The 25,620-nt window shown below is 59.3% G+C and overlaps 1 protein-coding gene across 1 annotated transcript in view; it reads left to right on the top strand.

The window, feature by feature from the left end:
• The first annotated feature begins 7,914 nt into the window (after positions 1–7,914).
• Positions 7,915–25,620, top strand: part of PTEN (phosphatase and tensin homolog) — a 77,309-nt gene continuing 59,603 nt past the window's right edge. The window contains exon 1 of the mRNA XM_068169203.1: positions 7,915–8,694. Coding sequence (XP_068025304.1) covers positions 8,616–8,694 — 79 coding nt within the window. The 5' untranslated portion in view covers positions 7,915–8,615. The remainder of the gene's footprint in view (positions 8,695–25,620) is intronic.

The raw sequence follows: 25,620 nt of genomic DNA, 5'->3' as shown, positions 1-25,620 counted from the left end.
CTGCTGCTGAGGAGAGGCTGAGAGCCCTGGGGCTGCTGAGGCTGGAGAGGAGAAGGCTGAGAGGGATCTGCTCAATGTCTCTCAAGAGCTGAGGGCTGGGGGGCAGGAAGGAAGGGCCAGGGCCAGGCTCTGCTGACTGTGCCCTGGCATAGGCCAAGGGGCAAGGGATGGAAAGTGCAGGCCAGGAGGTTGCAGCTCAGCAGGAGGAGGAACTTCTTGCCTGGGAGGCTGCCAGAGGCCTGGAGCAGGCTGCCCAGAGAGGTTGTGGAGTCTCCTGCTCTGGAGCCTTTGCAGCCCTGTCTGGATGTGTTCCTGTGGGACCTGTGCTGGATTCTGTGGTGCTGCTCTGGCAGGGCTTGGACTGGAAGCTCTCCAGAGGTCCTTTCCAACCCTTCACATCCTGTGAGCTGTGATCTCTATCAAGAAACTGAACACCCTGAGCAGAATGGATCTGATAATAAAAGAGTGAGGCAAAGAATGTCAGAAGTCCCTCAGCCCTTTTCTTACCCTTGATAGCAATGGCAGAGGCTAGCAGCTGGGGTTTGGAGCAGGCAGCATCTGGTGGATGTGGCATGGCACCAGAATGTAGGACTTCCTTAGTTCCTTACTAAGCCATCTGGAGGTGATTGTTCTCACATTTCACTTTGTGATGAATTCCACTCTCTCCACACAGCAACAGAACAATGTCCAGGAAAGAAAAGGTTAACATGAGGACACCTCTGTAAGAAGTGGAAAGGATACAAGGTTTTGGCAACTCCTCTTCAACCTCTCCACTCTTGTGTCATGGAATCACAGAACACAGCTGGTGGGCAGAGCCCTCCAGGCTCCCCCAGCCCCATCTCTCCAGCCAGCACTGCAGGCTCAGCACCAAACCCTGTCCCTAAGCACCAGAGCCACACACTGCTGGAACACCCCCAGGGATGGGGACTCCAGCACTGCCCTGGGCAGAGCATTCCAATGGCTGAGAGCCCTTCCAGGGCAGGAATCTTTGCTGAGCTCCAGCCTCAGCCTCCCCTGGGGCAGCTTGGAACCATTGCCTCTGCTCCTGCTGCTGGACACCAAGAGGAAGAGGCTGCTCCCTCCTGACTCCAACCTCCCTGAAGGGAGCTGTAGAGAGCAAGGAGGTCTCCCTCAGCCCTCCCTCAGGTGCTTCACCTGCTAAGGAGATCCTGGTAGCTATCATAGTCCAGAAGCTGTGGAGCAGAGCTGCTGCTGCTCTGTGATTCCTCTACCAGCTCCACCTCAGAGAGAGAAAGTGACACTGAATTTCCTCCATACAGCAGCAGATCCTACAATCATAGAACCAATATGGTTGGAAAAGACCTCAGAGCTCATCAAATCCAACCCATTACCAAACACCTCCTGGCAACTAAACCATGGCTCCAGGCTTGGAGCCTGCACAGAGTCTCAAAGTCTTTACAGTGCTGAAGGCTTGACCTGGGACTTGCCTCATTCTTGAAGGTGATGAAGTCTCCATCCCTCTGCTAGTGCTGGAGCTTTTTGCACATGGCCATGCTTGTTTGTGCTGCTTTCCTCCTGAGTTTGCCTTTGCTGCTTCTTCTCTCTTTGAAGATGTTCTTCCACTTCCATCCCCTGCCAAATTGTTGCCTCCCCTCTGGGGCTAAGCTCCATCTTCTCCAGGAGGTTTCTTGTAGCTGTCCCACAGGGAGACAGAGGAAGGAGCTGAGCAGTGTGGAGGTTCTGTGCACACCTGAGCTCTGGGTGCCTTTGCCTTTGCCCTAAGCTGCCAGCTTGTGGTAGCCTGGGGCCAGTGAGACCATGATCAGAAAGGCTGCTGGCTGGCAGGGCAGCACCTCAGAGCAGAGTTGCTCTAAACTCACTTGAATCATAAGGAGGATGACAGGAACCAATCCAACCCTCTCCCTGCCCCCAGCTCCAAGCCAAGGTTTCACCTGGAGATCTCTCAGTGTCTGACAGCATTAGAGAAACCCAAATGCATTTCCTAGACTCACAGAATGGGTTGGGTTGGAAGGGACCTTCAAGCTCATCCAGCTCCAAGCCCCTGCCATGGACCAGCAGCCCAGGTTCCTCAAGGCCTCATCCAGCCTGGCTTTGAACACTTCCACCTTTGGAGCCTGCAGGATAACACAGAGTCTCCAAACCTTTGCAGTGATAGAGGCTTGACCAGGGACTTAACTGACTCTAGAAGCCGATGCTCCATGAAGTCTCCATCCCTCTGTTAGTGCTGGAGCCTTTTGCACAAGGCCACCCTAGGCTGATCAGGAGTGTAGGAGCCAGGAGAGACTGCAAAAGCAAGGGAGTGGAATTCATGGCTTTACACTAGGAAAAAAAGGGAGAAAGGTGTTGGTAGCAGCTGCTGTCCTCCAGTGCTTGGTGTGCCTTGGCTGCCTCGGATCATGAAGGATGCTTCCTACTCAGGGATAGATCTAGCAAGCAGCTACAGAAGGTTAGACTCATGCCACATACTTTTTAAATTGGTTTTTCTCTTGCAGCTGTTGGAGGGTGAAATAAGTACCATTTTGGGGCTGGTTTTTGATGTTTAGTGAAAAATTAGACTGCAAATTTCCCTCAAAATTGAAATATTTCAGGTAGAATGTGTGGCAAGGGGCAGGGCTGGGCTGGGCTGGGCTGGGCTGGGCTGGGCTGGGCTGGACAGTCAGTGAGTGCCAGAGGCTCTCCATGGATCGCTCTGCTTCCCAACAGGAAGACTGATGGAGTGGGAAAAAAACTAACCCAAGTGGGATGGAGAGAAGAACAATGCCAGGGGATAGAGACACAGAGACACAAACCAACATGGAACCAAGCCCTGATGGCAATGAGCAGGGACATCCTCCACTGGAGCAGGCTGCCCAGAGCCCTCTCCAGCCTCCCCTGCAATAGCTCCAGGCAGGGAGCCTCAACCACCTCCCTGGGCAGCCTGCTGCAGTGTTCCAGCAGCCTCCTGGGGCACAACTTGTTCCTCACATCCAATCTCAATCTGCTCTGCTCTGCTTTGCAGCCCTTGCCCCTGCTCCTGTCCCTGCAGGCCTTTGGGAGCAGTCTCTCTGCAGCCTTCTTGTAGCCTCTTCAGGTCCTGGCAGGCTGCTCTGAGGTCTCCCTGGAGCCTTCTCTTCCCCAGGCTGAACACCCCCAGCTCCCTCAGCCTGTGCTCACAGCAGAGCTGTTCCAACCCCTGAGCATTTCCATGGCCTCCTCTGGAGCCTCTCCATCAGCTCCAGGTCCTTGCTGTGCTGAGGGCTCCAGCCCTGCACACAGCCCTGCAGGTGAGGTCTCCCCAGAGCAGAGCCCAGTGGCAGAATCTCCTCTCTGCACCTCTGGCAGTGCTGCTTTGGGTGCAGCCCAGGCTGCCCTTGGCCTCCTGTGCTGCAGGCTCACACTGCCTGCTCCTGCCCAGCTTCTCCCCCCCCAGCACCCCCAAGGCCTTCTCCTCAGGGCTGCTTTCTCTCCCCTCCTCCCCCAGCCTGCACTGGCAGTGAGGATGGTTCCAGCCCAGCTGCAGCACCCTGCCCTTGCTCTTGGTGAGCCTCTTCAGGTTCCAACCTTACCATCTGAGATTTTGTGATTTGCTAACCACATCTGTGTTTGTCTGTGGAAAAGCCTCCAAGGCCAGGAGCCCACAGTAGGTTTTTGTGGGCTCATTCCATGCCTGTGGAGCTTGGGAAAGGAAGAGCAGGTGCTTCAGTTGATCCCTAAAATAACTGAGCTGCCAAAGTGATCCTGAAAACAAGGCCCTGGGAGATAGAACCATAGAATCATAGAATCAACCAGGTGGGAAAAGACCTCAGAGATCATCAAGTCCAACCTATCCCCCAGCACCATCTGATCAGCTCAACCATGGCTCCAAGTGCCACATCCAATCCCCTCTTGAACACCTCCAGGGATGGGGACTCCACCACCTCCCTGGGCAGCACATCCCCAGGGCCAGTCTCTCTTGGGAAGAACTGGGAAGAATCTGGGAAGAACTTTCTCCTCACCTCCAGCCTAAACCTCCCCTGGCACAGCTTGAGACTCTGTCCTCTTGTTCTGGTGCTGGGGGCCTGGGAGAAGAGCCCAACCTCCACTTGGCTCCAGCCTCCCTGCAGGGAGTTGGAGAGAGCAAGAAGGTCTCCCCTGAGCCTCCTCTTCTCCAGGCTAAGCAACCCCAGCTCCCTCAGCCTCTCCTCACAGGGCTGTGCCCCAGACCCCTCCCCAGCTCTGTTGCCCTTCTCTGGACACCTTCAAGTCTTTCAATGTCCTTCTTAAAATGAGGAGCCCAATCCTGGGAGTGATGCTCCAGGCAGGCTTTGGAGGGGCTTGATGCCATTGTCCTTGGCACCCTTGGGAACGCTGCATCTCATCGTGGTCATCAACACTGGAGTGAGAAATAGTGATGAGACTGAGGCAGAAGGCTGCTGCTGATGTGAGGGAGAGTGGCAAGCCAGGGGAGCTCAGCTGGCTTAGTGGAGTCAGGCGATGGCTCAGAGGCATGCTTCTGCCTTTAAGGGCACAGAAGGGAAATGCAGTGGGGCTGGAGCTGTTGAAGGCCAGGGCTGGCACCAGAATCAATGGATCCAAACCAGCCACAAATAGACTTAGCGTGGGAATCAGAGGAAGTTTCTGGGAAGGGTCTCCCAGGGGGCACAAGGGTGGCAAAAGATCTTCAGATGCAACTGGAGAATACATTTATGAAAGGAATTACATAATGCAGCATTTGCAAAGACTGAGGGCTGCAGCCACCCAGGAAATCCCTCCACCTTATGTTCCAGTTTATTTTCAGCCCTTAAAGGCAAAGCCTGGCTTTTCAGCCTCCCATTCTTCCTGCTCCAGCCATCTGCAGCCAGACCTCAGCACCTCCCTTAGAAGAAGCAGCCCTGGAGTTGAGCTGGCACTTGCCAGTGCCCTTTTGCTGCTCCTCTGAGGGAGGCTGTGTGCAGGATGGCCTCATTTAGGGATGCAGACATTGCTAGCTAATAAATCTCCTCAGCCACACGGAGGAGTACTATGTCTGATCCAACTTCTTTCCTGCTTGCCAGGCTTATTAACCAATCTCCCACAGCAACCTACCAACATTTAAGTGCTATTTTACTCAAGGTTGCCCTCCTCAAAGGTATTTGATAGCCATCCTCCAGGTACTGCAGTTACTAAGCTGCACAGAATGCTCTGGGCTGGAAGGGAGCTCCAGAGCTCCTCTAGTCCAAGCCCTGCCAGAGCAGGGGCACCCAGGGCAGGGCACACAGCAACACAGCCAGGGGGGGTTGGAATCTCTCCACAGAGGGAGACTCCACAGCCCCCCTGGGCAGCCTGCTCCAGGCCTCTGGCACCCTCCCAGGGAAAAACTTCTCCCTCCTCTTCCCATGCAACTTCCTCTGCCTCAGCTTCCACCACTGCCCCTTGTGCTGGCACTGGGCAGCCCCCAGCAGAGCCTGGCTCCAGCCTCTGGGCACTGCCCCTGCACAGCTTTAGCCCCAGCAAGGAGCTCCCCTCTCAGGCTCCTCCTCTCCAAGCTCCAGAGCCCTCAGCTCCCTCAGGCTCTGCTCCTGAGGAAGATCTTCCACTGCCTGCAGCAGCTCTGTGCCTCTGCCATGGACTCTCTCCAGCACTTCCCTCAGGCCCTTCCTGACCTGAGGGGCCCAGACCTGGACACCAGATCCCAGCTGTGGCCTCAGCAGGGCAGAGCAGAGGGGCAGGAGAACCTCTCTGACCTGCTGCCCACAGCCCTTCTCATGCAGCCCCGGATAGCACTGGCCCTCTTGGCCTCAGGAACACAAAATGTCTCACTTGTGTTCCTGTGAGGACCATCTTCTTCGTCTAGCAAGCCACCAAGTCTCTTTGCAAGGGGGTCTTTCCCTGCCAGCTTCAGAAAGATTCGAGGTGGAATGATGATTTAATTAAACCTAGGATTCTACCACTTGCTTTTCATGGAGAGAAGGCTGAAACCCAGGTGCATGGGTTCCCCTCTTCCCACCAGGCTGGGCCTTTCCAGGGGGTCTCTTTTCCAGCTGTGTAGGAAGTGGTTGCCTTTCTGCTTCTGTTCCTTGTGGATTTCTGGAGGTGTCTCTCATCCCTTTATAGATCCAAAGAGCTGCCTGCTCGCTCCCTTGACAAGGCTTCTTCACAAGGTGTCTTACTCCAGTGTTTCAACCACTGAGTTAGAGGAGGGTTGGACTGGATAATCTTACAGGGCTTGCCCAACAAAAATGTCTCTACAGTTCTATCACTGACCTCCCCTCACTTTGCCTACTGTCCAATAAGTAAGTGACATGAAGATGGTGGAAGCTGCTGGCAGGCTGCAGAGAGTTTTCACATTCAAGAAGCTCAGGCTGTGACAGGTTCCCCTACAGGTCATTTCCCTGCAAATCATCCATGCCAGCAGCTGCCAAAGGCTTAGAGGAGTTCTCACCACAAAGGACGAGGAACAGAGTTTATTTGCTGATGTTCTAAAGGGATTTAAAGGCTGCTTTGGAGTACTGGGTCCAGTTCTGGGCTCCCCAGTTCCAGAGCCAGGGAATTGCTGGAGAGGGTCCAGCAGAAGCTGCAAAGCTGCTGAGGGGCCTGGAGCAGCTCTGGGAGCAGCAAAGGCTGAGAGCCCTGGGGCTGAGAGCCTGCAGCAGAGCAGCCCCAGAGGGCAGCTGAGCAATGCTCAGCAAGAGCTAAAGGAGCTGTGGGGGGCAAGAGGCTGGGGCCAGGCTCTGCTGAGTGGTGCCCAGGGCCAGGCCAAGGGGCAAGGGGCACAGAGTGGCAGGCAGGAGGTTGGAGCTGAGCAGGAGGAGAAAGTTGTTTGTTGTGAGGCTGCTGGAGGCCTGGAGCAGGCTGCCCAGAGAGGTTGTGGAGTCTCCTGGTGTGGAGAGCTTCCAACCCGCCCTGGGCACTGTGCTGCTGGGCAGGGTGCTGTGGGTGCCCTGCTGGAGCAGGGGGGTTGGAGTGGATGATCTCCAGAGGTCCCTTTCAACCCCTCACCATAGTGGGACTCCGGGATTTCGACAGGGCACTGTGAGCACGCAGTGAGGCGAGGTGGGGGACACACAGCCCCACACAGGCAGCACGGCCACAACCGGGGCTCCAGCCTTTGGCAGCCGCGGGGGCGCTTCCACGTCCCTAGGCCGGCGCTCGGTGGCTGGCAGCCCGGGCAGGCCCCGGGGGCAGCAGGCGGGCGGCAGGCGCCGTCCTTGCCCCGCGGCCGGGGCGGCTGCAGGGGGCGGTAGGCGCTCGCGCTCCGCGCTGGGCGGAGGCGCAGCGGGCAGGGCTGCACGCGCGGCTTCACCGCAGCCCCACCGCCGCGGACTCGGCCCGCTGGCGATGGGCTCAAGCCCCTTCTCCCTCTCTCCTCACGGGGCTCGGGGGCGTGCCGCGCCCGTCACTCCGCTTTAGGCCGCTTACAGAAACGCAGCCCCCTGCCCGGCCCGGGGCGGCTGCAGTCGCGGCGGCCCCTAAAGCTGCGGGCCGACCGGCCTGGGGAAGGAGGCAGGGAGGAAAGCTGCATTCTCCCGCCCGGGAAGGCCGCGGGGGCGCAGAGAACGGGAAGGGTCCCGGCTCCTACTGCCCTAGGGCCTCAGTGGGGGGCGGCGCGCTGGCGGCAGGGCTCGGCGCGGCTCAGGCAGGGCTCGGCCGCGCCGCGCGGGGCTCGGCTGGGCCCGGCCCGGCCCGGCCACTTCCGCCCGCGGGGGGGAGGGGCCGCGGCGAGCGCAGGGGCCGCCCACGTGACCCGTCGCAGCACCGCCGCTCTGCTCGGCGCGGCGGCGTCTGCTGCTTCTCGCATCCCGTATCCCTCCGCCCGCCGCTTCCTCTCCCCCTGAGGACGGCGGGAGAAGCGGGGCCCGGAGCGGCGACAGGAAGGCGGGCCGGAGGGTTGGGATAGAGCGAGGCGGAGAGGCAGCGTCTGGGAGCGGCGGGGCGGCCGCCGGCGGGGGACTACTTTGTGGCATCGGCAGAGGCGGCGGAGGGGGCGGGGCGGCGCTGCCTCCCCTCTCGGAAGCTGCAGCCATGATGGGAGTCTAACGCTGGCGCGGCGCTGCTGGGCGCGGAGCAGGCCGGGGGGGAATGAGCCAGGCCGCGCCGCCGGCCCGCACGCCCTGAGGAGCCAACACCTTTGCCGCCGCCGCTCCGCCGTCGCCGAGGAGCCCCCCGCCCGCCCTCCCGGCGGCGCGGCCCCACCGCGCGGCTCCGGGCCCGCTGCCGCTACCGCCGCCGCTGCCGCCGCCGCCCCGGGCGGGGAGCGGAGCGGGGCGGAGCGGGGCCGGGCCGGGGGGGCGCCCCGAGCCGCTGTCACCATTGCTGGGGCCCGGAGCGCCGGAGAGCTGCTCTCTCCGCCTCCTCCCCGTTCGCCTCAAAGACGGCGGCGGCGGCGGCACCCTCAGGGACTCGGCCCGGCTCCGGACCCTCTCTGCTCGGCCGCCGCCGCCGCTGCTGCCGCTCCCGCCCCGCTCGGCGCAGCGGCGGCAGGAGGAGGAGGAGGAGGGGGCAGCCGCCGCCGGGAGCCGTCGCTGCCGCCGCCGCGGAGGGAGGCGGGCCCGCCTGGGGCTGAGCCGCCGGCGCAGCAGGCCCCGCGCCCGGGGCCGCCCGGCGGCCGCCGGAGCGCCGCCGCCGCCACCCGGTCCCGCGCCCCGCCGCCGCCCGGCCCCTGCGCGCTGTCCCGGAGCGGCCCCCGGCTGCCAGACATGACCGCCATCATCAAAGAGATCGTCAGCAGGAACAAAAGGCGATACCAGGAGGATGGCTTCGACCTGGACCTGACCTGTATCCTCCCGCCGGCGACGGGGCCCGGCACCGGGCTCTGCACGTACAGCTATTGCATCAGACCCTGCGCGGCGGTTACCTAACGCGCTCCCCGGTGCCGCGCTGCCGGGAGGCTGCCGGGAGGCTGCCGGCCGGCTCCGGAGCTCGCCCGGGCCGCCGCCGCCGCGCCGCCTTCGGCCTCCTTTTGTGCGGGCGGCCGCTGTGCCGGGGGCCGGGCAGCCGGGCAGATTAGCGGCGGCGCTGCGATGGCGAGGATTAACGCTGGCGCTCCGTGGCGGTGGGTGCTGCCTGCCTGCCGCTGCCCCCGTGTCCCCGGGAGCGGCGCGGGCCCGTGGCTTCTCTCCTTGGCGGTGTTGGTTTTTGGGCTCCCACAGCGCGCCCGCCGTGACTTCAAGAGCAGAGCACCTCTCGAGTTACTAGTTTGTTCTTTTGGGCCTTGTCTTATTCGGTGGTTCGCCTCGAATTGCACATCTAATCGCGGCAGGCCTGTCGCTGTGCTCCTTAAGCCTATGCAGCAGCAGCGGGGGCCAGGCCTGCGTGTCCTCTGCCCTGGTTTTGGTCCATTCAGTGAGGCAGAGCTTGTGCTTGGTTGCCGTGGAATGCAGCGGGGCCCTGCACTGATGGGAGGAGGCATTTGCTGCTTCCAGCTGAAAACCCACCTGGTTTCCTGGCACCCGAAGCCTGTGCTGCGGTGCCCTCCCCGGCGCAGCAGACACCAGGCTGTGTCACCGAAGAGAGCTTCGCTGGGGCTGGTGGAAGGAGGGTTGTGAGGAGTGCAGTGTGGAGCCTGTAACTGGTGTGTAATTAGGGCTAAGGAGTCAAACCGTGGAGGAACGTAGCCGGGGTGTGTTTTTGGTGGCCTTCTGAGCAGATTGGCAGGCAGATGTGGAGCTGGAGTTGATGGTGTGCAGGGGCTGTGCTGTGGGCATGGCTGTTGTCCCTGGTGGTGAAATTACTGTGCTTGAGAGGTTTCAGAGCAAGAAGAGGAGCTTGGAAGTTGGAACTGTGCTAGGGAAAACGATGGTGGGCTGTAGCGTTCCGAGCTAGGCTCCTGCTCGAAGGGGAAGAGCTTATTCCCTCCGGAGAGAGCACTTCCTGCTCTGCAGCAGGATCAGGCTGACGCTCCCCCGGGGTTTGCAGCAGTTGCACTCCTGTCATGGCAAGTGCCACGAATAAATCCAGCTCTTGGGTAGGGTCAAACCCATCCAGAGCTGTAACCAGCACAGGGCTCATGGTGTTGCGCTTGGTGCCGTGGTCTAGTCATGGGGTCTGTGGTGATAGGTTGGACTCGATGATCCTCGAGGTCCTTTCCAACCTTGGTGATACTGTGAGGCTGTGTTGTGCTGGGCTTGGGCCTGCAATTGTGGTGGCTTCAGAGCAGCCTGCAGGATTCTTGGCTTGTGTGGCTGGCTGCTGAGCTGCTGGTCAGAACGGGGCAGGCCTGGTACCCGATTCCTGCCTTCTGCTGCTGGCACTGGTAGGACTTTTAGCCTTGTCTCTTAAATGATGTTCTTGGTCTGTTCATTAACCTGACACTTACCACTGACAGAGACCTCAGGAGTCTGAGGCCCTTTGGGGCTGTGTGGAGGCGGGGGGGGAGGCCCTTTGGGGCTGTGTGGAGGGGGGGGAGGCCTTTTGGGGCTGTGTGTGTGTGGGGCAGGTCCTTTGGGGCTGTGTGGAGGGCGGGGGGAGGCCCTTTGGGGCTGTGTGGAGGGCGGGGGGAGGCCCTTTGGGGCTGTGTGGAGGGCGGGGGGAGGCCCTTTGGGGCTGTGTGGAGGGCGGGGGGAGGCCTTTTGGGGCTGTGTGGAGGGCGGGGGGAGGCCTTTTGGGGCTGTGTGGAGGGGGGAGGGAGAGGCCTTTTGGGGCTGTGTGGAGAGGGGGGGGGGAGGCCTTTACTGGGAGCTTTGGCCTTACAGAAAAAGAGTTAAGTGCTGGCAAAACAATGAGGTTCTGGCTTCCTGGTTGGAGAGCTTGGTGTCTCAGAGGTCTCTGCCCAGATGTGCCATGAGTTTGGGGGAGGACTTTTGACCTCAGCAGGTCTTTTCTTCTCTTTTGTACTTTTTCTAAGGAGCCATCAGCTCCCAGCAGGAGGTTTGGTGGCTGTGGAAGCTGGGCCGTCCTGCTCGGGGGAGCTGATGGCATGTCAGATGGGAGTTAATGGCTTGGTTTTTGGGCTTGTTGATTACCTTCTAAGAGTTTTGCCTTGAAAGTAGGCCGCTGAGCACTGGGCTTGGGCTGGCTTGTCTGGAAGGAGGAGCTGGCTGCGGTTCTGTAATGAAATCTGGAGGAATGGTGGGGTGTTTCTCATGCTTGCAAAAACAGCCTTGGGAGAAGCTTAGACTCAGTCCTTCATGGATGTTTGTTCCCCCCTTGTAGCTGTACATTTTGGACAGGTAATGAATGAATGGAGCCTGCTCTCTGTGCAGTGCAATGGCTGTGCTTGAAGGCTGGCATTGCTGCAGAAGGGGGAGGTGAATTTTTCATCACTCTGTGCAGGAGATGCTCTTTCTGCTTTTTTCCCCAGGGTTTTGATGGAATTGTGGCTCCTACTCCCTGCTAGCTGGGAAAATACCCTGTCCCTTTCCTCCAGGGGTAGGCAGAGGGCTGAGCTGGGATGTAGCTCTCCAGCAGCTGCCATGTTAGATGATGGAGAAAAGTTGAAGTGGGCTGTGTAAGAAGGCACAGGGTGCATGGTAGGGGTGAGGCTTCCAGAGGTGCTTCTCACCAGGGGCTGCAGCTCAGCAGGCAGAGAACAGAACCAGTTGTGCTGTGGGTCAGCAGTGCCTTCCTGCACACGAGTGCACGGGAGGTGCTTCTGGTACAGGTGGTTGGTGAGCTGAAAGAGCACTGAGCTGGGAAATGGAAGCATGAATTCCTCCTGCAGGAAAGGAGTGAGGAATTGAGTGATCACTAACCTGGGGTGTGGAAAGTGGAGAAGAAAATGAAAGAGGAGAGAATTTGAGTGAGGGCCTGGCTGCAGGGTACTGCTGGGTGCCCCATCTCCTGCGTGGCTGCTGTGCTGGGTGCCCCATCTCCTGCGTGGCTGCTGTGCTGGGTGCCCCATCTCCTGCGTGGCTGTGCTGGGTGATGGGTGCCCCATCTCCTGTCTGGCTGTGCTGGGTGCCCCATCTCCTGTCTGGCTGTGCTGGGTGCCCCATCTCCTGCGTGGCTGCTGTGCTGGGTGCCCCATCTCCTGCGTGGCTGCTGTGCTGGGTGCCCCATCTCCTGCGTGGCTGTGCTGGGTGCCCCATCTCCTGCGTGGCTGTGCTGGGTGCCCCATCTCCTGCGTGGCTGCTGTGCTGGGTGCCCCATCTCCTGCGTGGCTGTGCTGGGTGCTGGGTGCCCCATCTCCTGTCTGGCTGTGCTGGGTGCCCCATCTCCTGTCTGGCTGTGCTGGGTGCCCCATCTCCTGTCTGGCTGTGCTGGGTGCCCCATCTCCTGTCTGGCTGCTCTGCTGGGTGCCCCATCTCCTGCGTGGCTGCTGTGCTGGGTGCCCCATCTCCTGTCTGGCTGTGCTGGGTGCCCCATCTCCTGTGTGGCTGCTGTGCTGGGTGCCCCATCTCCTGCGTGGCTGCTGTGCTGGGTGCCCCATCTCCTGCGTGGCTGCTGTGCTGGGTGCCCCATCTCCTGCGTGGCTGCTGTGCTGGGTGCCCCATCTCCTGCGTGGCTGCTGTGCTGGGTGCCCCATCTCCTGCGTGGCTGCTGTGCTGGGTGCCCCATCTCCTGCGTGGCTGCTGTGCTGGGTGCCCCATCTCCTGCGTGGCTGCTGTGCTGGGTGCCCCATCTCCTGCGTGGCTGTGCTGGGTGCCCCATCTCCTGCGTGGCTGCTGTGCTGGGTGCCCCATCTCCTGTGTGGCTGCTGTGCTGGGTGCCCCATCTCCTGCGTGGCTGCTGTGCTGGGTGCCCCATCTCCTGTCTGGCTGTGCTGGGTGCCCCATCTCCTGTGTGGCTGCTGTGCTGGGTGCCCCATCTCCTGCGTGGCTGCTGTGCTGGGTGCCCCATCTCCTGCGTGGCTGCTGTGCTGGGTGCCCCATCTCCTGCGTGGCTGCTGTGCTGGGTGCCCCATCTCCTGCGTGGCTGCTGTGCTGGGTGCCCCATCTCCTGCGTGGCTGCTGTGCTGGGTGCCCCATCTCCTGCGTGGCTGCTGTGCTGGGTGCCCCATCTCCTGCGTGGCTGCTGTGCTGGGTGCCCCATCTCCTGCGTGGCTGTGCTGGGTGCCCCATCTCCTGCGTGGCTGCTGTGCTGGGTGCCCCATCTCCTGCGTGGCTGTGCTGGGTGCCCCATCTCCTGCGTGGCTGCTGTGCTGGGTGCCCCATCTCCTGCGTGGCTGCTGTGCTGGGTGCCCCATCTCCTGCGTGGCTGCTGTGCTGGGTGCCCCATCTCCTGCGTGGCTGCTGTGCTGGGTGCCCCATCTCCTGCGTGGCTGCTGTGCTGGGTGCCCCATCTCCTGCGTGGCTGCTGTGCTGGGTGCCCCATCTCCTGCGTGGCTGCTGTGCTGGGTGCCCCATCTCCTGCGTGGCTGCTGTGCTGGGTGCCCCATCTCCTGCGTGGCTGCTGTGCTGGGTGCCCCATCTCCTGCGTGGCTGCTGTGCTGGGTGCCCCATCTCCTGCGTGGCTGTGCTGGGTGCCCCATCTCCTGCGTGGCTGTGCTGGGTGCCCCATCTCCTGTGTGGCTGTGCTGGGTGCCCCATCTCCTGTGTGGCTGTGCTGGGTGCCCCATCTCCTGTGTGGCTGTGCTGGGTGCCCCATCTCCTGCGTGGCTGCTGTGCTGGGTGCCCCATCTCCTGTGTGGCTGCTGTGCTGGGTGCCCCATCTCCTGTGTGGCTGCTGTGCTGGGTGCCCCATCTCCTGCGTGGCTGTGCTGGGTGCCCCATCTCCTGTCTGGCTGTGCTGGGTGCCCCATCTCCTGTCTGGCTGCTGTGCTGGGTGCCCCATCTCCTGCGTGGCTGCTGTGCTGGGTGCCCCATCTCCTGCGTGGCTGCTGTGCTGGGTGCCCCATCTCCTGCGTGGCTGCTGGGCTGGGTGCCCCATCTCCTGCGTGCCTGCTGTGCTGGGTGCCCCATCTCCTGTCTGGCTGCTGTGCTGGGTGCCCCATCTCCTGCGTGGCTGTGCTGGGTGCCCCATCTCCTGCGTGCCTGCTGGGCTGGGTGCCCCATCTCCTGCGTGCCTGCTGGGCTGGGTGCCCCATCTCCTGCGTGCCTGCTGGGCTGGGTGCCCCATCTCCTGCGTGCCTGCTGGGCTGGGTGCCCCATCTCCTGCGTGGCTGCTGTGCTGGGTGCCCCATCTCCTGCGTGGCAGCTGTGCTGGGTGCCCCATCTCCTGCGTGGCTGCTGTGCTGGGTGCCCCATCTCCTGTCTGGCTGTGCTGGGTGCCCCATCTCCTGTCTGGCTGTGCTGGGTGCCCCATCTCCTGTGTGGCTGCTGTGCTGGGTGCCCCATCTCCTGTCTCTGTGTGCCCCAGTGGCCAATGCTTTGCAGTCTTTGCTGTGGTTGTGGCTCATGGTCCAAGGCAGTGCAGCGGCAGGCTCCAGCTGGCTGGAGTGCAGTGCATCCCCTTCAAGCACCTGTATTAAGCTTTTCTTGCCACGTGCTGTATCAAATCCCTTCAAAGCTGACCCTGCCTGTGCAGGGCAGCAGTTCCTGATGAGGTGGTGTAACTCTTCTTCCTGTGTGGCTAGTTGTAGGGATGGGAAGCAATGACTGTGCAGCGGCAGGAGCTGTACATGGGGTACACAGCATGCGGCCAGCCCCCCGTGCTGATGATCTGTCTTTAAAGGCCCCAGGGATGGTGCTTCCCATGCTCTTTTCTCTCTGAAGGAAACTCCAGCAGCCCAAGCCCCACCTTTCTTGGTGGGAGGGGATGAAATTAGAAGGCATTTTTAAGGTGGAGCTTTTCAATGCTTTATTTCAGTGCTTTATTCCTGATTTGATTTGGGTTTCTTTTCCTTCCCTGTCCCTCCTGGATTGCTTTTTGGTGAGAAGGGAACTTTGTACCTGAGGCCTGCTTCTGAGGTGGCTGCAGTACCTGGCCTGAGGAGCAGTGCATTTTGTGAGGCTCTGGGATCTGGGTTATCTCTGAAGTTGTGCAGTGTGGTGGTTGTGCTGCAGGGAGCAGGGAAGAGCTGGGTGCTTGCATGCAAGCCTTGCAGGCTGCATTGATTTGCTTGGTGAGGCTGCATCTGGAGTATTGTGTCCAGTTCTGGGCCCCTCAGGTCAGGAAGGGCCTGAGGGAAGTGCTGGAGAGAGTCCATGGCAGAGGCACAGAGCTGCTGCAGGCAGGGGAAGATCTTCCTCAGGAGCAGAGCCTGAGGGAGCTGAGGGCTCTGGAGCTTGGAGAGGAGGAGCCTGAGAGGGGAGCTCCTTGCTGGGGCTAAAGCTGTGCAGGGGCAGTGCCCAGAGGCTGGAGCCAGGCTCTGCTGGGGGCTGCCCAGTGCCAGCACAAGGGGCAGTGGTGGAAGCTGAGGCAGAGGAAGTTGCATGGGAAGAGGAGGGAGAAGTTTTTCCCTGGGAGGGTGCCAGAGGCCTGGAGCAGGCTGCCCAGGGGGGCTGTGGAGTCTCCCTCTGTGGAGAGCTTCCAACCCCCCCTGGCTGTGTTGCTGTGTGCCCTGCCCTGGGTGCTCTGGCAGGGGGGCTGGGTTGGATGAGCTTTGGGGGTCCCTTCCAGCCCCTCTCATTCAGGGATTGTGTGATCCTCTGTGCCTGAAGAGCTCTGCATGGAACTGTGGTTAGCAAGCAGCTTAGTTCTGAGAGATTAAATACCACCGAACTGCTGCTTGTGCCTGCTGTAGCTTTGCCTCCTGCTTCCAGGCCTTCTGTAGGCCTGGGAATGGCCATCTAGCTTGGGCTTAGTGTAGAGCATGCCTGCCCTGCTGCTTAATGGAAGCCTGTGTAGCTGGTGCCCTACCTGGTGCTGCAAGCTGGCAGCCCATGATTTCCCTGCCAGCCTCCCCTGCCAGGTGCCTCCCCTGGCAAAGTGCAGAGGAGACCTCAAGCTCCAAGGGCAAGCTCCTTAGGGTGTCATACTGCCTGATGCTCTTTGCAGGCCTAAAGCTCTTTGCCTTTTTAATGGAATGTGCATTTTGGGGCCTTGGCTGGAAATGGCTCAGCTTCCAGGAAAGAACACCCAAGGCAGAGAAGGGCTTGGTGGCATGAGGTGCAGACTGGGTTTACAAAGAGAGCCCAAGCTGGGAGTGCCATTGGGTGAGGATGCTTGCTTTGGGTTGAGAGCTGAACTTGGGGAGTTGGCTTGTGAGAAGCTGTGCCTGCCTGGGAGCACAGAAGGGGCTGGCAAGACTCTGGAAGGAGCCAACTGCCAACACATGTTATTGGTGGGAAAAGTATTTCTGTGCCCTGGAGCAAACCATGGTGGTGTTAAGAGCCCAACAGACTCATTTTTGCTTCTGGAGACTGGGGTGGTTCATGGAGGCAGTAGAATACCAAGCTGGAAGGAAGCTCAGAGGTCATCTGGTCCAACCTAGGTTAAATGAGGTGGTCACAGTCTTGGGTTCTGGACAAGGTAAATGCCAGCTCTGCTTTGAGTCCATCTAAGAAGTCCTGTTTGAGTAGGCAGTACTGAAAAGTTGTGCTGGCTGGGGACTGGTCAGAGCTTGGCTGTTCCCTGTTTGCTGTAGGATGGGTTTGGTCCTGGGAAAATGGGCACAGAATGGTTGGGGTTGGAGGAGACCTTTAAAACTCGCCTGGTTCACCCCCACACCCAGCCTGCAGTGAGTAGGGACAGCTTCAGCTAGATCAGCTCTGAGTCCTCTCAAACCTGGCTTGGAATGGTTCCAGGGATGGGGCATCTCCTGGCCTGGAATGGTTCCAGGGATGGGGCATCTCCTGGTCTGGAATGGTCCCAGGGATGGGGCATCTCCTGGTCTGGAATGGTTCCAGGGATGGGGCATCTCCTGGCCTGGGATGGTCCCAGGGATGGGGCATCTCCTGGCCTGGGATGGTCCCAGGGATGGGGCATCTCCTGGCCTGGGATGGTTCCAGGGATGGGGCATCTCCTGGCCTGGGATGGTTCCAGGGATGGGGCATCTCCCACCTCTGGGCAACCTGGGTCAGGCTCTTCTCAACCTCAGTGTCAAATGTCTCTCCCTTCTCTCCACTCTCAATCTCCCTCTTTGAGTTCAAACCATCCCCCCTTATCCTGGCACAGCAGGCCCTGCTCACAAATCTGTCCCCAGCTGTCTGCTCAGCCTCTTACCAAAGATAAAGCCTCTGGAATTGGCCAACTAGTGAAGCCCCCCCCCAGCACCTTCCAGTACCTGAAGGGGCCCCAGGAGAGCAGGGGAGGGACTTTGGACAAGGGCTGGAGGGACAATGGCTTAGAACTGGAAGAGAGGAGATTGAGAGTGGAGAGGAGGAAGAAATTGTTGGCAGTGAGGGTGGGGAGAGCCTGGCACAGGCTGCCCAGGGAGGCTGTGGCTGCCTCCTGCCTGGAGGTGTTGCAGGCCAGGCTGGATGAGGCCTGGAGCAGCCTGGGCTGGGGGGAGGCAGGGGCTTGGAACTGGATGCTCTTGAAGGTCCCTTCCAAGCCAACCCCTGCTGTGGTTTCCTGAATCCAGGGTAGTGCCAGAGGCAGGTGTGGTCTTGCACTGCTGAGATTACAGATGTGTTGGGTCACTTGGTTTTCCTCACAGCCTTGGGCCTGTTGCCACAGGAGGTGTTCATTGGTGGAGAGTGTTGTGTGACAGCTGAAGCCCTCTCCCCAGCCCCCCACCATCTGAGCACTTGTCTTGCTTGCACCCCTCTCTGCATCCATTCAGAGGAGCCCCAGCCCTCTCCTGCCCTGCTGTTTGACAGTTGCTTAGAAAGGCTCTTAGAAGATGCTTGACAAACTGCAGCTGATCTCTGCTCTTGCTGAGCTGCAGTGGGGGCTTCCTAACCTGCATCATCAGAGATTTGGAGTTGCTGTGGGCTGGCTGGGGACTGTTTGCAGAAGCTGAACACAGAGTTAAGCAGCAACTGCCTGTGCTGGAATGACTGTAGAGTGATCCTTGGTTTCAGGCAGCTCTGCTCTTGAGGTGTAGGCTGGATGGCCTTCCAAAGGTGGGGGGAAGAAAGGACAGCCCTTCCTAGGAAAAGCAGGACTGAAGCTAACTAAGGCCAGGAGGATAAGCGGAGGGCTGGAGCTGCTCTGCTCTGCAGACAGCCTGAGAGAGTTGGGCTTGTGCAGGCTGGAGAGGAGAAGGCTCCCAGGAGCCCTTCTGGTGGCCTTCCAGGCTCTGCAGGGGGCTGCAAGCAAGCTGGGGAGGGACTTTGGAGGGGGTGAGGGAGGGATAGGAGTGGGGGGGATGGAGCAAAAGGAGAAGTGGGGAGCTGGAGCTTGGCTGTGAGGAAGAAGTTGTTGGCCAGGAGGGTGGTGAGAGCCTGGCCCAGGCTGCCCAGGGAGGTGGTGGAAGCCTCCTGCCTGGAGGTGTTTGCAGCCAGGCTGGAGGTGGCTGTGAGCAAGCTGCTGTGGTGTGAGGTGTCCCTGCCCATGGCAGGGGGTTGGGGCTGGCTGAGCCTTGGGGTCCCTGCCAGCCCTGCCAGCTCTGTGAGTTGTGAGGTGTGTGTGATTTTGTTGGTTTGTGCTTTCAGAGCATGCAAAGCTTTGCTGTTGGGCATTAAGAGGAGAACACAGAATGAAGGCCTGCCTTTACTAGGCCTGGTATTGGTTTTGAGCACTTCTCTGGGAAGGAAAAATCTGAGTTCAACTTAATGATCTCTTAAAATAAGGCTGAGGAGGTGATGGCCCTTGAGGAGTGGTCTTTGTTGAGGCTGGTCAGTGCCTTGGAGGTCAGTTAGGTCAGCATTGAGGACTTCTACAGATCCCTCTTGTTTAGCTCTCAGTGTAATTTGCCCTGAGCCAACACTGACTCCAACTTGAGGCTTGAGGGAGGCCACTGGGTTCTGGAAGTGGGCTGTCTAGGAACTGGTGCTTGTAGGGAAGGCAGATCTGTCCTCAAGATAATTACATGGGACTTGCACTGCCTTTGTGGCATGGGTGAGGGCAAGGAGCCTTGAGCTTTGGGAGCACTTGAAATAGCTGCTAGTCCTGCTGTGTAGTACTGGGGAGAAGGTTAGCTGGCTCCCTTTGGCTGCTAGGCTGGGTGAGCAAAGGGGAAACAAAGGTCTTTTTCTGATGCTGTGCAGGGCTACACTTCATCCAGCTCACTGGAGGGCTTTGGAGGCACAGTGACTGCTGGAGAAAGTTGGTGTTTGCTAAGTGAGATGTTAGAATGTCATGCAGAGGCCTACAGCCTCTTCCAGAAGAGAGGTAACTGCAGTGGCCATTTGCTTCCTGGGGGGATGTGGAAGCAATCACAGAACCATGGAATGGCTCAGGTTGGAAGGGACCTTAGACATCATTACTCCAACCTCCCCACCATGGCCACAGACACTTCCCAACTAGACCTGGCTGCTCCAGGCCTCATCCAGCCTGGCCTTGAACACCCCAGGCAGGAGGCAGCCCCAGCCTCCCTGGGCAGCCTGGGCCAGAGTCCTCATACTGAAGAACTTCTTCCCCAGCTCCACTCTGACCCTGCTCTGCCTCAGCTCCAAACCATTCCCCCTTGCCCTGTCTCCAGACCCCCTCAGGCAAAGTCTCTCTGCAGCCTTCCTGCAGGATCCCTTCAGGTCCTGGCAGCAGCCCTGAGGTCCCCCTGAAGCCTTCTCCTCTGCAGGCTGCACAGCCCCAGCTCCCTCAGCCTGTGCTCAGGGCAGAGCTGCTCCAGCCCAGAGATTTGTTGAGGTTGATAGAGTTTGTTCAGTGATTGCAAGTGGCAGAATGTGGTTTTTGAACACATTAGGGTGAAAAACTCTTTGCTAGAAAAGCAAAGCCGTGCCTCAAAAGCTTAAATTGAACATGTGAAGTTTGTCTTCCCAGTCGCTATTGCTGTTTGTGACTCAGAGAGTCACAGAATGGCTTAGCTTCAAAGGGACCTCAGAGCTCATCCACTCCTACCCCCTGCCATGGGCAGGGTCACTTGTCATACAATCCCAGAGCTGGCAGGGACCCCAAGGCTCAGCCAGCCCCAACCCCCTGCCATGGGCAGGGACACCTCACACCACAGCAGGTTGCTCACAGCCACCTCCAGCCTGGCTGCAAACACCTTCAGGCAGGAGGCTTCCACCACCTCTCTGGGCAGCCTGGGCCAGGCTCTCACCACCCTCCTGGCCAACAACTTCTTCCTCACAGCCAAGCTCCAGCTCCCCACTTCTCCTTTTGCTCCATCCCCCCCCACTCCTATCCCTCCCTCAGCCCCTCCAAAGTCCCTCCCCAGCTTGCTTGCAGCCCCCTGCAGATCCTGGAAGGCCACCAGAAGGTCTCCTGGGAGCCTTCTCCTCTCCAGCCTGCACAAGCCCAACTCTCTCAGGCTGTCTGCAGAGCAGAGCAGCTCCAGCCCTCTGCTCCTCCTCCTGGCCCTGCTCTGGACACCTTCCAGCCCCTGCAGAGCCTTCCTGTGCTGGGGGCTCCAGCACTGGCCCCAGAGCTGCAGCTGTGGGCTCAGCAGAGTGGAGCAGAGGGGCAGAATCCCCTCCCTGGCCCTGCTGGCCACACTTCTCTTGCTGCAGCCCAGGCTCTGCTTGGCTCTCTGGGCTGCAAGTGCTCCCTGCTGGCTCCTGCTGAGCTTCTCCTCCCCCAGCACCCCCTTTATAAACTGGTTTCTGCCTTTCTGGAGCTGGAGGATAACAGCCTGTAGTTGCATGGTTCACTTTGTTGGAGGCTGCTGCTCGCTTCAGTTCACTGCCTGAGTTTGTATCAGGCTGGGGTTGTGGTGGTGTGTTTTCTCCAGCAGTTGGGTATTTCTCCAGTGAGTTAGATGAGAAGTGTCCTTGCTTGGTGCTGATGTTGAGAGGAAGAAACTGCTGGGTCTCACTAGAAGGAAATGAAGAGCACCTGCTGAAGGGGTAATGGCTTCAAACTTGGAAGAAGCTGAATTGAGATGAGATACTAGGAGGCAATTCTTCCCCATGAGGGTGTTGAGGCACTGGAACAAGTTGCTCTGAGATGTTGTGGAACCTCCAAGCCTGGAAGCATTAAAGGCCAGGCTGGATGAGGCCTTGAGCACCCTGGTCTGGTGAGAGGTGGCCCTGCCTGTGGCAGAGGGTTGGAACTGGATGATCTTTAATGTCCCTTCCAACCCAATTCATTCTGTGATGCTCGGGGCTTGTGGCTTCAGAACCACTTCCCTGGGTTGGCCTTTTGTCGTAGTTTGCTGCTTGCCTTTATGTTCTGTTGGGTCCACCAGCCCCCAGGTGAGCTTGGACAAGTTAATCCAAATCTTACTTCATAGACTCACAGGATGTGAGGGGTTGGAAGGGAGCTCTGGAGAGCTTCCAGGCCAAGCCCCTGCCAGAGCAGCACCATAGAATCCAGCACAGGTCCCACAGGAACACATCCAGACAGGGCTGCAAAGGCTCCAGAGCAGGAGACTCCACAACCTCTCTGGGCAGCCTGCTCCAGGCCTCTGGCAGCCTCCCAGGCAAGAAGTTCCTCCTCCTGCTGAGCTGCAACCTCCTGGGCTCTGGTTTACATCCAGGTTTGGTAGCTTATGATTTCTGAAGCAATTCAGGGCAGTCTGTGTCCTCCAGCCCCTCTGCTCTTGGCAATTCTCTTGCCTCTGGGAGTTTTTAGATGTCCTTTCAGCCTTGCAAAACGTTGAGAGTAAGAGATTGTTTCACTTCCTGTCAGTAAATATCAAAGCAGTGTTTCTCTCAGTGCCCTCTTCTTCTGGACTGAGGCAAATGCTGGTGTTCTGGTTTGCTTTGGTTTCTTTCCCCTGTGGGTGTTTGAGGTTAGCAGTGCTCAGGTACTCAGCAGGCTGAGGGAGTTGGGCTTGTGCAGGCTGGAGAGGAGAAGGCTCCCAGGAGACCTTCTGGTGGCTTTCCAGGCTCTGCACGGGGCTGCAAGCAAGCTGGGGAGGGACTTTGGAGGGGGGTGAGGGAGGGTAGGGGGGTGAGGGACGGTAGGGGGGTGAGGGGGGCAGGAATCAGGCCTGGGCCAGGGAGCCAGCAATGGGCACTGGCAGCCCAGAAGGCCAAGGGCAGCTCAGCTGCCAGTGCCCATTGGCAGAGGTGGAGGGAGAGGATCCTGCCCCTCTGCTCTGGGGTGTGAGGGAGGGATAGGAGTGGGGGGGATGGAGCAAAAGGAGAAGTGGGGAGCTGGAGCTTGGCTGTGAGGAAGAAGTTGTTGGCCAGGAGGGTGGTGAGAGCCTGGCCCAGGCTGCCCAGGGAGGTGGTGGAAGCCTCCTGGCTGGAGGTGTTTGCAGCCAGGCTGGAGGTGACTGTGAGCAACCTGCTGTGGTGTGAGGTGTCCCTGCCCATGGCAGGGGGCTGGCAGTGGCTGTGCCTTGGGGTCCCTGCCAGCCCTGCCAGCTCTGTGAGTCTGTGATCAGTGCTTCCTTAAAGGCATCCTGCAGGAGGTGGTGGTGTGCTGAGCAAGGTCAGCTGCTCTCTCTTCATCGAGGCTGTGTTGAATGTGCTTGGGGGATCAGAGCAGGCGAATTCCTCTCTTTGGACATTGCAGACTGGGATGTGACTGCAAACCTCTCAGCCTCCTACTGAGCAGAGCCACTCAGCAGATGAGTTACTTGGAAAGCTGCTTAGTCTGGCTCATGTTCTTTGCCACTGGCTAAGCCCTTGGCCCCAGGCTGCTGTGTTGCTCGGGTGCCAGGCTAAGGGTGATGAGATGGGATGCAGCTTCTGTCAGAGCCTGAGCCCCAAAACAGGCCACCTTGGACCTCTGCACCTTTCCACCTCCAGGGTTTTGTCAGGGCTGCAGATGTGGACTTGGAGTTCTGGAAGGAGTTGAGGCCTAATCTGTGCCTCCTCATCTGAGGAGTTCTTTCCATCAAATTTGATGAGTCTTGCTGTGTGTGGCTGCATCCTTGCTGCTGCTGGGGAAGGGCAGCTGCTTTGTGCTCTGGAGCATGGACAGCTATTCATAAAAGCAGCAGGGGCAGGAGGGCATTCTGCCCCTCTGCTGTGCTCTGCTCAGACCCCCAGGCAGTGCTGGGGCAGCTCTGGAGCCCTCAGCACAGCCAGGGAGCTGTTGGAGCAGGGCCAGAGGAGGCCACAGCAGTGCTGGCAGGGCTGGAAGCCCTCTGCTGGGAGCCAGGCTGGGAGAGTTGGCCTTGGGCAGCCTGCAGGGGAGAAGGCTCCAGGGAGATCTGCATTTGAAGGGGGCTGCAGGAGAGCTGGCAAGGGGCTTTTGACAAAGAGGTGAAGTGACAGGACAAGGGGGAATGGCTTCAACCTGGCAGGAGCTCCATTCCTATGAGACATTAGGAAGAAATTCTTCCTGGTGAGGGTGGTGAGGCACGGGGGGAGGCTCACCTAGGGAGGCTGGGGTAGCTGCAGGCCTGGAGGAAGTATTCATGGCCAGGCTGGATGAGGCCTGGAGCAGCCTGGGCTGGTGGGAGGTGTCCCTGCCCATGGCAGGGGAGGTTGGAACTGAATGGTCTTTAAGGTCCTTCTGAACCTTGAATGACTTGATGATTCTGTGGTTTGAGAGGGCTTTGTAGCTGCTTCACAGCCAGCTGATGCTTCCATTCCCACCTGCATGTTTCCCATCGGTGCTTCCAAGCCATGCTGCAAGGCAAGGTGCAGGCAGAAGCCTTTGTCAGAGCAAGCTCTTCTGTGGGACAGAGGCCACCTTCTCTGCACCCCTTGTACCATTTCTTTCTTGATGCTGTGAGGTGTGTGAGGTGGCTGGGGGGTGGGGAGCCTGCTTGTTGTGTGGGTGCTGTGTGGGCTTTCCTCCAGGCTCCTTGATCCTCCCCGTTGCTCAGCTCAGCACAGCCTGTGGGAGAGGTCCAGCCCAGGGCTGGGAGGGTGCTCAGGGGACTGCAGCACTGCCTGCTGAGGAGAGGCTGAGGGACAGGAGGCTCTTTAGTCTGGAAGAGAGAGCTTAGAGGGGATTTAATTAATGTTTATAAATCTCTGAGGGCTGGGGGTCAGGAGGGAGGGCACAGGCTCTGCTCACTTGCTCTCTGGGAGAGGACAAGGAGCAGTGGAGGTTCCACCTCAGCACAAGGAGGAACTTCTTCCCTGTGAGGCTCCCACAGGCCTGGAGCAGGCTGCCCAGGGGTTGTGGAGTCTCCTGCTCTGGAGACTTCCAAGGCCCCTCTGGATGTGTTCCTGTGTGACCTGAGCTAGATTGTATGGTCCTGCTCTGGCAGGGGGTTGGACTTGATCTCTCTGGGTCCCTTCCAACCCCTGACATCCTGTGGTCCTGTAATCCTGTGGCTGAGAGCTGCAGGACACTTTTCATCCCCCCTTTCAGCTCAGGGAGAGGCTTGCTCTGGGAATGCTTCCCCAGTGCATCAGAGGAAGGAGTTCTGCTGTGGTTTGGAAGTGAGCTGAGGATGCTTCCTGACACAGTCTGGCAGTATCAGAACACTGGAGCAGGCTGCCCAGGGGGCTTGTGGGGGTCTCTCTCTCTGGAGATAAAGCCCCACCTGGATGCATCCCAGTGTGATCTGGTATAGGTGCCCCTGCTCTGGCAGGGGGGGGTGGGCTGGATGAGCCTTGGAGGTCCCTTCCAGCCCCCAAGATTGTGTGATCTTCTAGCATCTTTTGATTGACTTCTGGCTGCAGGAATGTGGGGTGCCCTCCAGAGCTGCTGTCAGCACCATGACCTCATCTGGAGAGGTTTTGCCTTGTAGGTACAAGGGAGCTGAAGCTTCATTGTCCCTTGCCTGGGTTGCTGGATTTGAATTGCAAGCTGAAAGATTAAGGCAGAGAAGTGAAACATAAAGGAGAAAAGACCCCAAAAGGTTGTGGTTGAAATCTTGAGTGTTGAGAGGTTCAAGGCATGGCTTCTGACTCATAAATATGCCTCTCAGCCACATGTGAGTTGCTCTCTTTTCACAGCACCACCAAGGCTGGAAGAGACCTCAAACATCACCAAGTCCAACCTGTCACCACAGACCTCATGACTAGACCATGGCTCCAAGTGCCACATCCAATCCCCTCTTGAACACCTCCAGGGATGGGGACTCCACCACCTCCCTGGGCAGCACATCCCCAGGGCCAATCTCTCTGCCTGGGAAGAACTTTCTCCTCCCCTCCAGCCTGAACCTCCCCTGGCACAGCTTGAGACTGTGTCCTCTTGTTCTGGTGCTGGCTGCCTGGGAGCAGAGCCCAACCCCCAGCTGGCTACAACCTCCCTGCAGGGAGTTGGAGAGAGCAAGAAGGTCTCCCCTGAGCCTCCTCTTCTCCAGGCTAAGCAACCCCAGCTCCCTCAGCCTCTCCTCCCAGGGCTGTGCCCCAGACCCCTCCCCAGCTTTCTCGCCCTTCTCTGGACACCTTCCAGCAGCTCAACCTCTTTCCTGACCTGAGGAGCCCAGAGCTGGACACAGGACTCCAGGTGTGGCCTGAGCAGTGCTGAGCACAGGGCACAAGGACTTCCCTGCTCCTGCTGGCCACACTTCCTGCTGCAGGCCAGGATGCCCTTGGCCTTCTTGGCCCCCTGGGCACACTGCTGGCTCCTCTTCTTGAAGGCACAGATGGTAGAGTTGGCAGGTGCAGGTGGCTGGCTCCAAGGACTCCTCCTTTACTCTGCAGGACCTTCTTCCTGCTCCTCTCCCCTCTGCTCCCTGGCTGCCCAGGCTGAGGGAGGGAGGAGGCTTCCCTTCGCCTCTCCTGCTGGCGGATGGCAGTGCCGCCTCACTTGGAAGCACCGAGGCAGCAGGGGCGCTGGGAGGCTCCTCCAGCCTTGGCTGGGAGCATTTGCCTGCTCTCTCTCTCCTTGGTGGGGGTTGCTGTCAGGAAAGCAGCACTAATGAGAGCTTGGCTATTTGTCAGGGCTCTCAAACCTGTTTGAGGACCCAGCGTGGGTGCTTGCCCTGACACTCCCCCCTCCCCCCCCATAGGTTCAGGCTGTTGAAAAGCAAGAAGAGTTGTGTGTTTTTTTTCTTGCTGTTGCTGAAAGGGA

Source organism: Melanerpes formicivorus, unplaced genomic scaffold, assembly GCF_026170545.1.
Source record: "Melanerpes formicivorus ecotype bairdi unplaced genomic scaffold, bMelFor1.0.p_v2 SCAF_171, whole genome shotgun sequence".
NCBI lineage: Eukaryota > Metazoa > Chordata > Aves > Piciformes > Picidae > Melanerpes > Melanerpes formicivorus.
Note: the sequence above shows the minus strand (reverse complement) of the source record. Positions and strands in the feature narration are given on the sequence as shown.